The sequence below is a fragment of the Taudactylus pleione genome, unplaced genomic scaffold (genome assembly GCF_031769625.1).
Source record: "Taudactylus pleione unplaced genomic scaffold, aTauple2 ptg000478l, whole genome shotgun sequence".
Taxonomy (NCBI): Eukaryota; Metazoa; Chordata; class Amphibia; order Anura; family Myobatrachidae; genus Taudactylus; species Taudactylus pleione.
Window position 1 is genome coordinate 3,237,165 of NW_028284880.1, and position 14,623 is coordinate 3,251,787.

At 45.3% G+C, this 14,623-nt stretch overlaps 1 protein-coding gene across 1 annotated transcript in view; it reads left to right on the plus strand.

The window, feature by feature from the left end:
- Window positions 1-9,864: 9,864 nt before the first annotated feature.
- Window positions 9,865-14,623, plus strand: part of GRM5 (glutamate metabotropic receptor 5) — a 90,324-nt gene continuing 85,565 nt past the window's right edge. The window contains exons 1-2 of the mRNA XM_088449020.1: window positions 9,865-9,869; window positions 11,979-12,214. Of these exons, the coding sequence (XP_088305146.1) occupies window positions 9,865-9,869; window positions 11,979-12,214 (241 nt within the window). The remainder of the gene's footprint in view (window positions 9,870-11,978; window positions 12,215-14,623) is intronic.

Below are 14,623 nucleotides of genomic sequence, written 5' to 3' on the forward strand. Positions count from 1 at the left end.
CCCCCATAATGATGACATATCCCATTTCTTTATCTATTCCTCATCCCCACTATAGCAATTCTCCTAGGGAAGCACTTACTCCACTACAGCCAGATAACTGTGTGCAGGCAGTGATGATGAAGGCCCTGGACACTGGCTTCTTGTACTGGGTGAACAGCTGGCACAAGGTCACTTCTTGTTTCCTCATTATCTGGGTCACCTCATTCCACAGATCCTCCACCTCCTCCCAGACGTCTGATGTCCCCCGGAGTCTCTGCAGCCCTGAGAGACAAGAACAGCTTCTGGTCACTGTGTCACAATGTTCCGGTACATGGGTTATCACACTAATAGCTGTATTACACCGACTGGCATGATGCACCACTACATAGCAATGTTCCACACACATATGTGTCATTGTACTATCATACACATTACATACAGTAGCTCTCTGACCCCCTTGCATAGTTATCTCACATGCTGCATAGCTGGAGGCTGTGGTTACTACAGTATATATAGATGCAGACCGTCCCACATAGCGGGGTGCAGGTATGTAATATGGAGGAGACCATAGGAATCCTACTGACTTCCACCCTTTGTCACTATCACACCACACAGCTATATGTCCCCGTATCACCCTACATGGACATATTTACTGACTAGTATCTTCTGTATTACCCATTACTGCTTCTTCTTCTCTCCTGCAGTTGATGAATAGATAACGGGGACTCTCAGGACACAGGGGCAGGGTCACAATCTGCACAAGGCCAGGAACTGCTGACATGCTGAGCATTAAAGGCCACCACTTATCTGTGCCCAAAACGCTTTCCAGGCTTGTCACCTGCATGAGAAAGGAGAGTTCTCAGCCAATCAGACAACAAGGAACATAACACAAGATATATGTTGATCAGGAGATAATTATACATTGCATACAAAGATCAGTACAGAATGACAAACGTTCTTAGATGAGGTTCCACCGGTATGTACATGATGTCAGTACTTCCATTATATCACACCAGACGTGTACACAGACTACACAGTGTGACATAAAGTATCTTCCTTAGTTATTATAGAAGATGCATTACCTGCCCAATGCAGATGCCAATGGTGAAGGCCAATGGATGGATGGTGGAGAAGGCCGCTCGGAGGTTAGTGGGTGACAACTCCTGAATGTATAGAGGTGTCAGGGTCATTGTTAGGCCACAGAAGAGGCCCATTAAGAAGCGACCCAGAATGAGCATCTCAATGGAGTTTGCTGCTTTGCAGGATCCCATCAGCAGCGCAGACGTCAGCGAGAACACGTTGATGACCACAATGGACGTCCGTCTAAATTCAGCCGTAAAAGAATGAAATTAAAAAGGAGAACTGAGAAGAGGCCGCTGCACCAGAAATAGGTTATCCCCTCACATTTACATATATACATGATTTACATATGTACTATATATAGGGCACTCACTGTGCACCAGACAGCATTGCATAAGGTCACACAGACAGCACTGATTAACATCACACAGACAGCACTGAGTAACATCACACAGACAGCACTGAGTAACATCACACAGACAGCACTGAGTAACATCACACAGACAGCACTGAGTAACATCACACAGACAGCACTGAGTAACATCACACAGACAGCACTGAGTAACATCACACAGACAGGACTGAGTAACATCACACAGACAGCACTGACTAACATCACACAGACAGCACTGTGTAACATCACATAGACAGCACCGAGTAACATCACACAGACAGCACTGAGTAACATCACATAGACAGCACTGAGTAAGGTCACACAGACAGCACTGAGTAACATCAAACAGACAGCACTGAGTAACATCACATAGACAGCACTGAGTAACATCACACAGACAGCACTGAGTAACATCACTCAGACAGCACTGAGTAAGGTCACACAGACAGCACTGAGTAAGGTCACACAGACAGCACTGAGTAACATCACACAGACAGCAATGAGTAATATCCTTTTAACATAAAATATTAATGACTAAAAAGAGAGTAGAACTTACCTCCCATATTTATTTGCCATCCGAGAAGCAAAGTGAGCTGATATAAAGGCCCCAAAGTATAAAATGCTGACCGTCATGGACCACAGTATAGTCAGGGTTTGTGGTGAAATATGTTTCCCATAACGCGTCCAGCAAGAGCCAATAAAGAATTGCTCAAATAGCTGGGGAGAAAGATTCTATTATTCTGAGGAACTAAACAGCAATACATGCACATATCCCATTTATTACAGCTTGGTATCAATTCTATGTGGATCCTCCCAACTACCTAGTAACAGATACCACCCAATGTGCCCAGCAAACAGTGGGAAGACGTCTGTCTATGGCAAAGGTTCTCCTGTGTGAGATTAGAGACTAGAGACCTAGGAAGGAATCTAATAGTGGCAGTTACAATGAAATGTTATTTATATTAATTGTTCCAATCTGGGTTTTCCCTCTTTTTTCTACTTTAACAGAAGAATCAATTTTGGATTTTGTAAATTCATGCCGGCTTTTACTCAGGATTTACTGTGTAACTGCAGTAACATCATGTTCCCAGGAGCTGGCATCCCCTACTCAACTATACTAGTATCTTAGTAATTAGTATTTCAAGTTATCAGCAAGTTTTGTAATGTACTAACCATTCACATCTGATACCCAGGGTCGTAGACGGGTATAATCCACCCTGTGCAGAAAAACCATTAATGGTTTTACCCACCGATGGTCATCCCTGCTTTATTACTCGTGGGCAGTGGGCCAATCAGATTTGGGGCTGAGGATTTCCAAGTTGTGTCATGGGGCAAAGCTACAGTAGGTTCTGTGTCTCAGCGCCAAGCAGAACGAAAAACACCCATTGAGATCTCGGAGCCATCAATGGTGAAGAACCATTGGTTCTCCATCATCAATGGCAAAACCATTTACCATTGGTGCTTAACCATCGATGATGGTTAACCCTCAATGATTGATGGCCATCTCTATCCTAAGGACGTATGAAACATCACTGCCGCAGCTCTACAGGAAGCAGGGTCCCATTCCAGGCCACATGCAGGTGCCATGGGTCAGCGATGTTGCTGCCCCAAGGCTGGAGGCACTGCTCGAACACCCCTAGTTATGGCCTTGCTGATACCTACCCACAATCTTGACCCACATATAATAATTTGTACACATGAACCCCATATAAATTTATACATAATTTAATCTTCCATATCCTGGTTCCAATTATATATAGCATAATTCCTGCAGAAAATGATAACACAAGAAAGGCAGAAAGAACCAGTGATTGTGCTGTTTTCTCACCGAATGTGGGGAGTTGAGGTTTCCTGAGTGGTATCCAACCTGCAACGATCCCAATACTGCACAGACCACGGAACTGACCAGCATCCACGTGACTCTATGCTGAGGAGGAAAAGGACAATCGTCACAGCAGCCATGACAGGAGATATTACACAGGGAGAAAATCTGGTGCAACTATTCTACATTCATTGTATTTAGCAGCAATAATGCAATAAAATAAAATGGGTGTCCTGATGCTGCCACTTTGGACGCTACACTGGGAATTTTCATGAAATAATATAAAGTTGGAATATGAAGATGAGATGAACTAGTCACAGCCATTAATCTGACTCTCTATATATATTGTATATATATAAGCACCTAAGAAAGGAGACCCCAAAAACAACTATTACACTGATATTGGTGGAAATCTGCCTGGTGCCCCCTCCCACATGGGCTTCAGGAGGAAGGGGGAGTGGGTACTAATTACCAGTGTGCTGTCTATTATTTCCTGATGGGGAGTGTGACCACACTTCCTGGATTTGGCCACTCCCCTTTCTGTACCCAGGCCCCGTGGCTGTCTCAGTGGCCCTGCCCCTACATTCATATATATGGGCCCTGGCTAGTATTACTGTTACACATCCTATTGGGTCTCCATAAGTCCTACTTCTATCTGGCTGCTGAGAGTGAGAGGTGACTAACACATTGCAGAACACAGGTACCTGTAAGCCTGGAGATTTCTCCTCCATCTCTCCGGGTAATTAGTGTCTCCTCCGCTCTTCTCCCTGTTATTACACAATGGAAATTTATAGTCACATAAAGTCATCAGTTGTTACACTCAGAGCAAAGCTGCTTTACTGACATTTCCTACAGTGATCAGATGTCTGGCTAGCATGAGAGAAACGCTATGAGGGACATCACAGTAGGAGACACAATGAATAGGAAATCTACCAGTATAAAAAGAAGAATGGAAGGTGGACTGTGCCGTCCTTAGTGATATTTGGAATTATAGATACAACTTCTTATCAGCATAACAACGTGGGCGACATTGATCAATAAATATTATGTGTCAGTCAGGTTCTTCTCCTGTAATATAGAAGGATCCCAGCTGTATATGTCCCCTGTAATATACATACATGCCATTACCAATAGATATATCTTATATAGATAGATGGATAGGACGCTGGATCAGGCAGGTGCAGAATACAAATGTCAGCCAGGGAGAGATGGGAAATTAGGTCACTGACCGACCGGCTCCATTTAGTAACAAGTTTATCTTCTATAGAAGGCTGAAAAAGCTCCATCAGTCCTCATTACATATTGTAATAAATAAAATGATCTACATCACAAGAGACAATGGGACTGATTGTGATTTGGGAGCGAAATAAAAAACAAAACAAAAAACAAGTAACTTTGTATCTGGAACATACCATTTTGCAATACAAGGGGAACAAATACATTTATTATTATTGCATTCAGGATGAATACAGTATTTTTACCCTACAACTTAGATTTGAGCTTGGTTGCCAGTCCGAGAGATTTGCCCTCTCTTGCGGGTGGCCGGGAGCACCACCTGATTTTTGGAGCCTCCCGGCCATTCCAGTAAGAGTAGTCAAGTATGGTATAATAATGTAACAACACATAGACAGCATTCTACTATAATAAGTTTATACATTATAAATGCAATAATTAAACAAAAATACTGCGCACTACTCCTTCAGTGTTTCTGTATATCTTTATGTTCTTATATAGCTAAGTTAATATGAATGGATAGTGTGCAGTATTTTTGTTTGATAGTACAGGTTGAGTCTCCCATATCCAAATATTCCAAAATACGGAATATTCTGAAATAAGAAATAATTTTGGCATGACTGAGATAATGAAACCTTTGATTTTTGATGGTTCAATGTACACAAACTTTGTCTAAGGCACAAATGATTAAAAATATTGTATGAAATTACCTTCAGACTGTGTGTATAAGGTGTATACGAAACAAATGAATTTCATTTCTATACACAAACTTTGCTTGAGCCACAAAATTATTGAAAATATTGTATAAAATTACCTGCAGGCTGTGTGTATAAGGTGTATATAACACATACATGCATTCTGTGTGTATATTTGGGTCCCATTCCCAACATATTTCATTATGATATGCAATTATTCCAAAATATAGAATATTCCGTTATCCAAAATACCCCTGGTCCCAAGCATTTTGGATATGGGAGACTCAACCTGTATAACTAAGGAGGACAACCCTTTTTCTTTACTCGCAGCAAACTCCGAACAAATCAACAATTCTATCCCTTGGTGCGCAGGTTTAACAACCTACTATTTTACATTATAAATGCCAATCACAAAACTTCAGTTCCTAACAATGTGATAATTAGCCAATCTGCTGAGAGTTACTGGCTGCAGCCAATGGATCACTGTGCAAATAAGGACCATATGGATTGCAGCGCGCTGTATTAATGTAAGTATGGCCGCTGCCGCTGCTGACTCCGGGGAACAGAGAGGAAATAATATTACCCTCATTTATTCCTTCTCACTCACTCGGACAGATAAATCTGCATATAATATACTGTAAGGAGAACCAGTCTGCTACACAGAATGGAGGTGACTAATATTCATGCGTTACTGGTATAACGGTCTCAGGGAACGTTTGCCGATGAGCAGCTGCATCTAAGTGCGTCACGCGCAATTCTGTCTCTAAGGAGCTTGGTGCACTACAATCACCATCATGACAACGTCACTGACTATAGCATGCTCTAGGCCTTGTATACTGCTCTTCAATATTCACTTACTAATCCTAGTGAATAATACATGGTAAGGATCACATACAACAAGCAGATAAATGGGATTATATTACACTGTTGGTCATTACTGAGAAGGAGAATTTCCAGGGACAAAATGTTCTGTGACAATCCCTTAAATGTCGGGAATGGCCCTGGAAATTAGGGACAGTTAGAAACAATACAGACACCAAGTGCATTGCTCAGCCCCAATCTGATGATGCTGGCACTGCCCATATTCCATGCTGTATATGTAACAAGTGCACCTAATGACACCGATGTATTTGTCTGTATCGGTGACAGATGATATATAAATAACCAAATTCTTCCAAGTTTACCACATACAGAGAGATTTATATAAGAGCTGGTGACAGATGAAATAATGACGGATTGGTTATAGCAGGAAACGTAACATGACAATGTCTCAGGCTATAACCAAGACCCGTCCTCCCCTCCCCCCCTCAGCTACCACTCACCTTACTGAGCACAGCAGCGATGCTGGATGTTGAGCTGATGCTGCCTGGATCAGTTTCTGCACCGGAGGAAATAAAATGTCGCCTTTTCCTTCTATATAATAGTAGAGGACAAAGCTAAACGCCAATAGTAACGAATCTGGTGAGAGACAAATTAATGCCTCTAAACAGTCTGAGCAACTAGATCACCAGTGACTCTGGGTAATGTCAGACAATGTCTATGTTACAGCCAGAGTCACTGTGATGTCATGCACATGACATCACAGGCCCTCACCTAAGCAGGGCTCCTGTCTCCTGTATAGAGAAGGGAAATATACAGAGCTTATAGGACCGGCTTGGTTTGGGTTTATATCTCTATATGATTTATATAATACATGTAGGGATAATTATTCTCTGCAGAGAACCTCATGTCCTATATCTTTGCTTATTGCTGGGGGGACGCCCATCACAGCGACTGTTAAATTTTAAAAGAATCATGTTTCATAGATTTTCAGCTAGAAAATAGGGACAAATGAGGCCACACATCCGTTATTATGTAGCAATAATATTTTAATTAAGTAAGTTTATTGATTTTCCACATTTCACAAATACAAACAAAAAGAAAGTAAAATAAAACCACATAAACAAGAAACAACAAAAGAATAAATAGCATATAAGGGAGCACATGTGCACATAAACACCATAGAATGGCATGTGAGCAGTATATACATATAATAAACACTGAAATCAGACAGAAAGAAATGACAGCATCAAACAATATCACTAAAAGTATATATAATATAATATAATGTAGCAATAATATTTAATTTACATATTAAGGGGATAAATTAATGAGTAATTAGATTAATAAGCCAATATTATGTATTAATTATATTAAGTTGCCAATATGAAATGAATGCTATTAGAGCCATTAAGAATGTAGTTATGATGGGGGAGACAATTAATACTTTATGGGCCTGGTTCTGAGTCATACGTAATGCGGTCACCATTCAAGGCGCGTCCAATGATCTGACATCTATGAGAACATGTGACTGTATGCTGAGTCAGCGCCGCGGTATCTATCATGGTGGCCTATCACACTGTCCATCCCGCCTGGAATACCCCTCACCTAGCAGTCCCTGTGTGCACTGTGAGGAAGCCTATTAGAGATTGTCTAGCTTGAATGTGATCAGCCCGGGACACGTGTGAAGAGAATAAGTAATTGTACTGCTGGGGCCCTTTTATATATCATTTGTAGCGAGAACAATCCACTCAATATTGGCTTTATCTGACCAAATCTGCCGACCACACGATAGGACACACCGCTCACTCAGATGCAATTCAGCATACACTTTGCTGTGCTAGTGGGACTACAGGTACCAGATCAACCTCCAGGATCAGAAGTCAGCCTCTGCTCCCTCTCTGTAGTCAGCAAGGTGGACTCTGCCAGGCCCGCTGAGAGCCGCGGTGGGCCCGGGTAATAGGGGTGTGGCCTAATCGCGGGAGGCGTGGCCACGTCCCCTTCCCGGAAAAACAGAAAGATATGCAGCGCCGCGAAGCGTCGCTGCGCGCTGGGGAGGGGGGCGCTCTGTGCCCCTCAGCCCTGCTCAAATCCAAGGGGGGCACGATCAATGTGATCGCTCCCCCCCACAGGCATAGGAGACTGTTGTGGCTGCTGCTCAGCAGCCACGAGCAGTCTCCACTGCAGCTCAGCACACGCTGTGTGCTGGGCTGCTGTGAGGGAGGGGGAGTGGCGCCGGACTCCTCAGGAAGCCCGGGCCCCAGTAATCTGTACCCGCTCCCCCCCTCTCGGCACCCCTGGACTCTGCTCCAATCACATGGGTGTCTTTCTATCGACTGTCTGCTTAGAGTCCCAAGGCAGACCCCACAGCAGTCTCGCGCTGACATCCCCATCATTTATATGTGTGAAGTAGGAGGAGCTAAGCTAATAATATGTAACCAATCACCAATCAGAGCATTTAAAACAGATAGGGGCCTAACTCCTGTGGCTTCATCAGTCCATGCAGCGGCTTTGGGGCCTGCCCGAGGATATGTATCATTTCACCCTGTTAGGACTGTCCATCTCATAGCGTGCCCAAACTAGAGGATCAGGGGCCTTTAACTCACTGTCATGCCCCAGAAGAGCCAGAGTAAGACCCCATAGGGCACTTAGGGATTAATAATGGGGCAGATGTAGTTCCAAGTCCTCCATTGAAAATAGGCCCACAGGAGACTGACAGGATTAACAGGAAAACAATTTTTCCTGTCACAGGCTGCCAGCAGCCGTCCTCCCAGACCCCGCCTCCTCTGACCGCGGCACCGCACTCTCACCTGTCAGTGAGATCAGTCACAGTGAGACAGAAAGGCAGTGTGGTGGCCACGCCCCTTCCCCAGCTCCTGAGCCTGTCAGTCACAAGCTCCGCCCCCCAGACGACAGGAAGAGCGTGTGTGTGTGTGTGTGTGCAGCATACCTCCCAACATGACCCTCTCCAGGAGGGACACAATGCTCTGGTCCTGGACTTCCCTAGTAAGAGGTGAGGCTGCAGCGCAGTTCAAAATTCAAATAGGGGAGCCACACCAACTGTCATTTCACACGCTGCCAGACATCACTGGCTGGGACTCACTGGCAGTTGGTGTGACTCCCCTATTTGCACCCCCTCGACGGTCACCGCTGCTGGGGCATGCCGAGTCAAGGGCCAATCAAAAATGGGGGTGGAGCTTAGTGACTGCCAGGGATGGGGCTAAACTCAATCCTGTACAGAGAAATAAAAAAACATCATCTTTAACAGTCACCAATGGTTCTCTGCCATCGATGGCAAAACTAGTTGACATCGGTCAGGAACCATTGATGTTTTGAAAACATAGATGGCCATCCCTACATGAGAGTAACTACCATAGCTTGAAGGGGTACATATGCTATGGGGCCCAGAACTTAGGGGGGGGGCTATTTGTCTTGTCAAAGTTACATGTGACATATACATTTTTCACCATTTGGTGATCCAGATGCGCCCACGTTCTTTGCGGCTGATCGCACTATGCTATGGCGCATCCCCAATCGCGGGACTGCGTCTCCATTCAGGCCTATGGAGACACGAAAGCACATCCCTGATCGTGGGAGTGCGTCTCCCATTATATCCTATGGAGATGCGAATGCACATCTCCGATTGCGAGAGTCCATCTACTGCCACGCATAGATGGTGTGGTATATATATATATATATATACCACACCCGCGGTGCAGACACCTCCACAGCACTGGTCATGTCTCCCTGCATCACTAGTAACACCCACTGTGGCAGCACATCAATTAAACTATAAAAATGTTGTAGTCTCTCTCTGAGGGTGGGATGTACTAAGCTCGAACATGTGGTAAAACCCCCAGAAATGCAGTTTTCGTATATCAGCTTCCTTACTTGTTTATATTTGTCTACTTACTAGTAATAATTTGTATTATATTGTAAATACACTTTTGCATCACAGCAGGTAGCAGGTCTGCTACAATCAGGAAGAGTACCGTGCACTTCCCATGCCATCGTGTGACCCCTGCAGTACTTTTCTCCATACTTAAGTTAAGATTAATACTAAACAAAGTATTTACAGTATAAGCCTGGCATGCAGCATCATGGCTAACCAGATGGTTTGCTGTTAAATCATCATAAACATATGATTGTCATGAGAACCACATTTTTCATTGAATGACTGGAAATATTGAATAATAATAATAATAATTTTATATTAATAATTCTGCAGCTTATGTAGCCTGAGTGGAGATAACTGTCAGTCACCTACAAGTGATTGACAGTTACCTCCAGACCACAGTTACTTCACTGTGTTAAAAAGAAAGTCATCCTTTGCTACCCCATTGGCCAAAGAATAATGGGCAGTTTTTTTGCCCATTAAGGTCACCCAAAAAAAAAAATAACAACCCTAAAATCATCAATCATGGATGTTGCTGCCATTTTGCAGACATGTTTGAAATATCTGACACGCAACAAATCTATGCAAACATGGTGGTTTGCAATACAGGGTAACTGTTTCCATTGTTCCAGATGTTGCTGAGGATTTTCAGATATTCCCATATATCTGCCCAATAGCAGCAACAGCTCTGTCTGAGGGCCTGATTCAGAGCCGGACGCTCTGACCAGAGCGCTCGCTCTGAATCAGGGCCCTCCTCCATGAAAATGGAGCGGCCTCCTGGCCGCTCGCATACTGTGGGTGACCACCCACAGCATATGCGAGCGGCCAAAAAGATGGTCGCGATGGTCTTGACCTTCGCGACCATCGCACTTGCGACGGAGACCCTGCGGTAGGGTCTCCCTGCCGCAAGCCCTAGAGTGATTTTGGCTCTATTAGAGCCAAAATCACTCCCACTGACATCACTAGTGATGTCAGTGGGGCCGGCTTCAGACGGTAGGCGTTCCCATGGGAACGCCTCCGTCTGGCCGCCACGCCCCCGGCACGCCCACCAAAGGGGGCGTACTGTCAATCAACATCGTCAGCACGCCCCCTTTGGTGCGAGACCCGGAGCGATGGAAAGCCCGTCGCTCCCCGGGTCTCGCGCATGCGCACAACGGAGCTCCCTCCGTCGTGCGCATGCGCAGTGGGGAACATCGACCCACTTGCGAGCGTACTGCCGCTCGCGAGTGGGTCTGAATGACCCCCTGAGTCTTCAACTGCCAATTTTAGGCAGAAGTCCTATATGAAGTATTTGGAGCTACAGTATTCAGATAAAGTTTCTCCATCATAAAGAGCACTATAAGTATGACAGCTGTCAGAAAAGGGATGAGACAGATCCAGGGGCATTTCTAATGAGGAGGGGCCCCGTGTGCAGTCTCCGTTCGGCAGCCGGCAGCGCTCTGAGCTGTGCGCAGCCAGCGCCAGAGTTATAGACTCTGGGCACTAGAGTGTGCCCAGAGTCTATAGCGCATGCACGGGTCACCAGGAAAATGGCCACGGCGGCCATTTTCCCTGTATTGCACATGCGCAAACAATGGAAAAATGGCCGCTGCGGCCATTTTCCAGATGTTTTTACAGCGCCGGGCCACGGCGTGAACGCGGAACTTCATAGAGGTAAGTATATTATGGGTGCAGGGTGTGCGCCCCTGGAACCAGGGGCCCGTGTGCCCTGCACACCCTGCACCCATTATAGATACGCCCCTGGACGGATCATTTAATGGATACAGATATTAAATATAAACACTTGAAATATTTAATTATTATTTAGCAAAGTAATAAATTGGCTTTGATTTATATTAATGTCCGATTATGACTGTACCTGCGCTTTAAATGAAAGACAAACAACGTTTTTCCTTTTTACACCCACTTATTGTTTTGTTATATGGTTTGAGGCTACAAAAGGAGATCCGTGGGATTTAATAAACTTGATCATCTAAAAATTCTCAGCAGATAAATACATCAATCACATTCTTATACAAGATCCTGAACACTGGTCATTTATCATCTTCTTTATCTCCGCAGCGATGGCTGGGCCGACAGGTACGATGTGACAGACAGTTACCAGCGAGAGGCTGCCGGAGGGATTACCATCAAGCTGCAGTCCCCCGATGTGAAATGGTTTGACGATTATTACCTGCCGCTGCGGCCGGAAACCAATCTCCGCAATCCGTGGTTCCAGGAGTTCTGGCAAAACAAGTTCAAGTGCAAACTGAAGGGATATACCCAGGACAGCCAGATCTACAACAAGACCTGCAACAGTGAGTGACCATACCTCTGTCATCTCTCAAGTCGTTATTTTATAGAGTGCGTTTTATACACACAAGTGCCACTGACATTTTCAGCAGAGAGATAACACAATTTACCGCGCTAATGGCTGTACATCTACAAGTGTCATACTCTCCACAATTGATATGTTGTTTGCTGTAATGCACCCTGTGCTGACTGGGTGTACAAGCAGAGTGGGGAATGATCGGAATCTATACAAAGATGACGACGAAATGAGGCTGCCGGCAAAAAAATATAATATAAAGATATAAGTTTTATAAAGTTATAAGATTGTAATCAATTCAACTTTCTTGAGTCCTTTGTAAAACGACTTGAAGACTATTTTCTCAAGCTAATTTCATTTACGGTACTGGGACTCTGGACCTCATTCAGAGCCGGTCGCACAGAGCGTGCGGTCGGTCTGAATGAGGGGAGGACCTCTTGAATTTTCAAGACGTCCTCCTTTGCGGTGGTCAGGCTGTGGGTTAACACCCACAGCCTTACGACCGCCTAAGGTGATGGTCGCGATGGTCAAGACCATCGCGGCTTACGACGAGTCCCTAGGGTAGGGTCTCCCTTGTCGTAAGCCCCGGAGAGCTTTCGGGTCTCTGTCTGAGCCGGAAGCTCTCCACTGACATCACTAGTGATGTCAGTGGGGCCGCCCCCAAATGGTAGGCGTTCCCATGGGAACGCCCCTGTTTGGGCTGCCACTCCCCCGGCCCACCTTCCAAACGGGGCGAGCTGTCAATCAACATTGACAGCTCGCCCCCTTTGGATCGAGACCCGCTACGACTGGCGCTGTCGGTTGTAGCGGGTCTCACGCATGCGCACGACGGTGCCGGCGCCGTCGTGCACATGCTCTGTGGGGGGCCATCGACCCGGTCCGAGCGCATCGGCGCTAACGACCGGGTCTGAATGACCCCCTCTGGTTCAGAGAAGTATGCAGTGGCGATATTTATGGAGTTGAGCAATTATCGGAAAGCTGCACACGCGTCTAAGTCCGTAGTCACTCGCAGCGACTTTGTACTTGCAGTGTGATTGACAGTCAGGGAGCGTTTGTGGGCAATAATTGCAGGGGCATTTCTAGAGAGGAGGGGCGGCCGTGTGCAGTCTCCGTTACAGGCCCCCTCCTTTCCCTCCGGCGGCCGGTAGCGCACTGAGTGTTGCCGCTCTTATAGACTCTGGGCACTAGAGTGTGCCCAGAGTCTATAGCCCATGTGCAGGTTATTGGTAAAATGGCTGCAGCAGCCATTTTCCCTATACTGCGCATGCACAAAAGCCCAGAAAATGGCCACGGTGGCCATTTTCCTTCCATTGTTTACAGCCCCCCCCCCTCCCCGCGCCAATGTGGGACTCCAGGGAGATGTAAGTATATTATGGGTGCTGGGTGCGGTGCGGGTCCCCCCTGGACCCATTATAGATACGCTCCAGGGTAAGGGGGGGTAGTGGCAAAGAACGTAGGAAATTTGCAACCATTTTCAGGGAGCATCATGCAGTAAAGATGTCTCTGGCGTCTCGGTTCCCGCAAAAAAACATTAAAACCCGCTTGCGCATATACTATAGATGAAAGTTGGTACAGAGAAAGTCATAAATGCAAGGTTATAAACATATTTATTATCACACATATAATATAATTCATTGACCGGTCAACAAAAATAATCCTTAAACATCACATAAAATTCTCCATGGAATAAAACTAAAAATTGCAGGAATTTTATACTTGAAAAAAGTTTTAACTATAATTCCGCTTGATTAGTGTAGTTGAAGGAGGTGTCTCAGTTCCTGCACCCATTCTGAGTAGCTAAAGGGTTACTCAGAATTGCGATAATCGGCGACCGATTCTGCTTCTTTGTCCGCAGATGCTTGGATTTGCCACTGTGTCGCTGTGTATGAGAGCCACTGGTTAATGGGTAAATGCAATAACATAACAAAAGAATATATATATGAATGTTTCAAGATTTTATCACAACTAAAGATGAAGCTGGGACAGGGTGGTGATGATGACTGATGTCCTATCTTTCAGTCCATTTAGCCTTTAGAAGCACGCTACAGTACAAATAAAGTTTCAGGGGCAAATTTATGAAACACATTTTCCAGGCTAACCCCCAAAATGGATGTTATTGGGGAGGATAGGTGCACATTGTAAGCATCAGAGATATTTGTTGCGGTCCCACCATTTCTCATCGGAATGGCTGCCCCCATAGGTTTGTGAAATTTACCCGGTAGCGACTGTAACACCGGGATGTAGTCATGTGTCCGACGGCCACAAGCCTAGGGATTTATGATAGACTCCTATCATAATCTTGATGGATGCTGGGACGCCATCCCGAATGAAGATAAGTCCGGGGCACCCCTAGCGTTAGCCGCCAGCATTCCAATCCCATTCCTGTAACACCATCCTT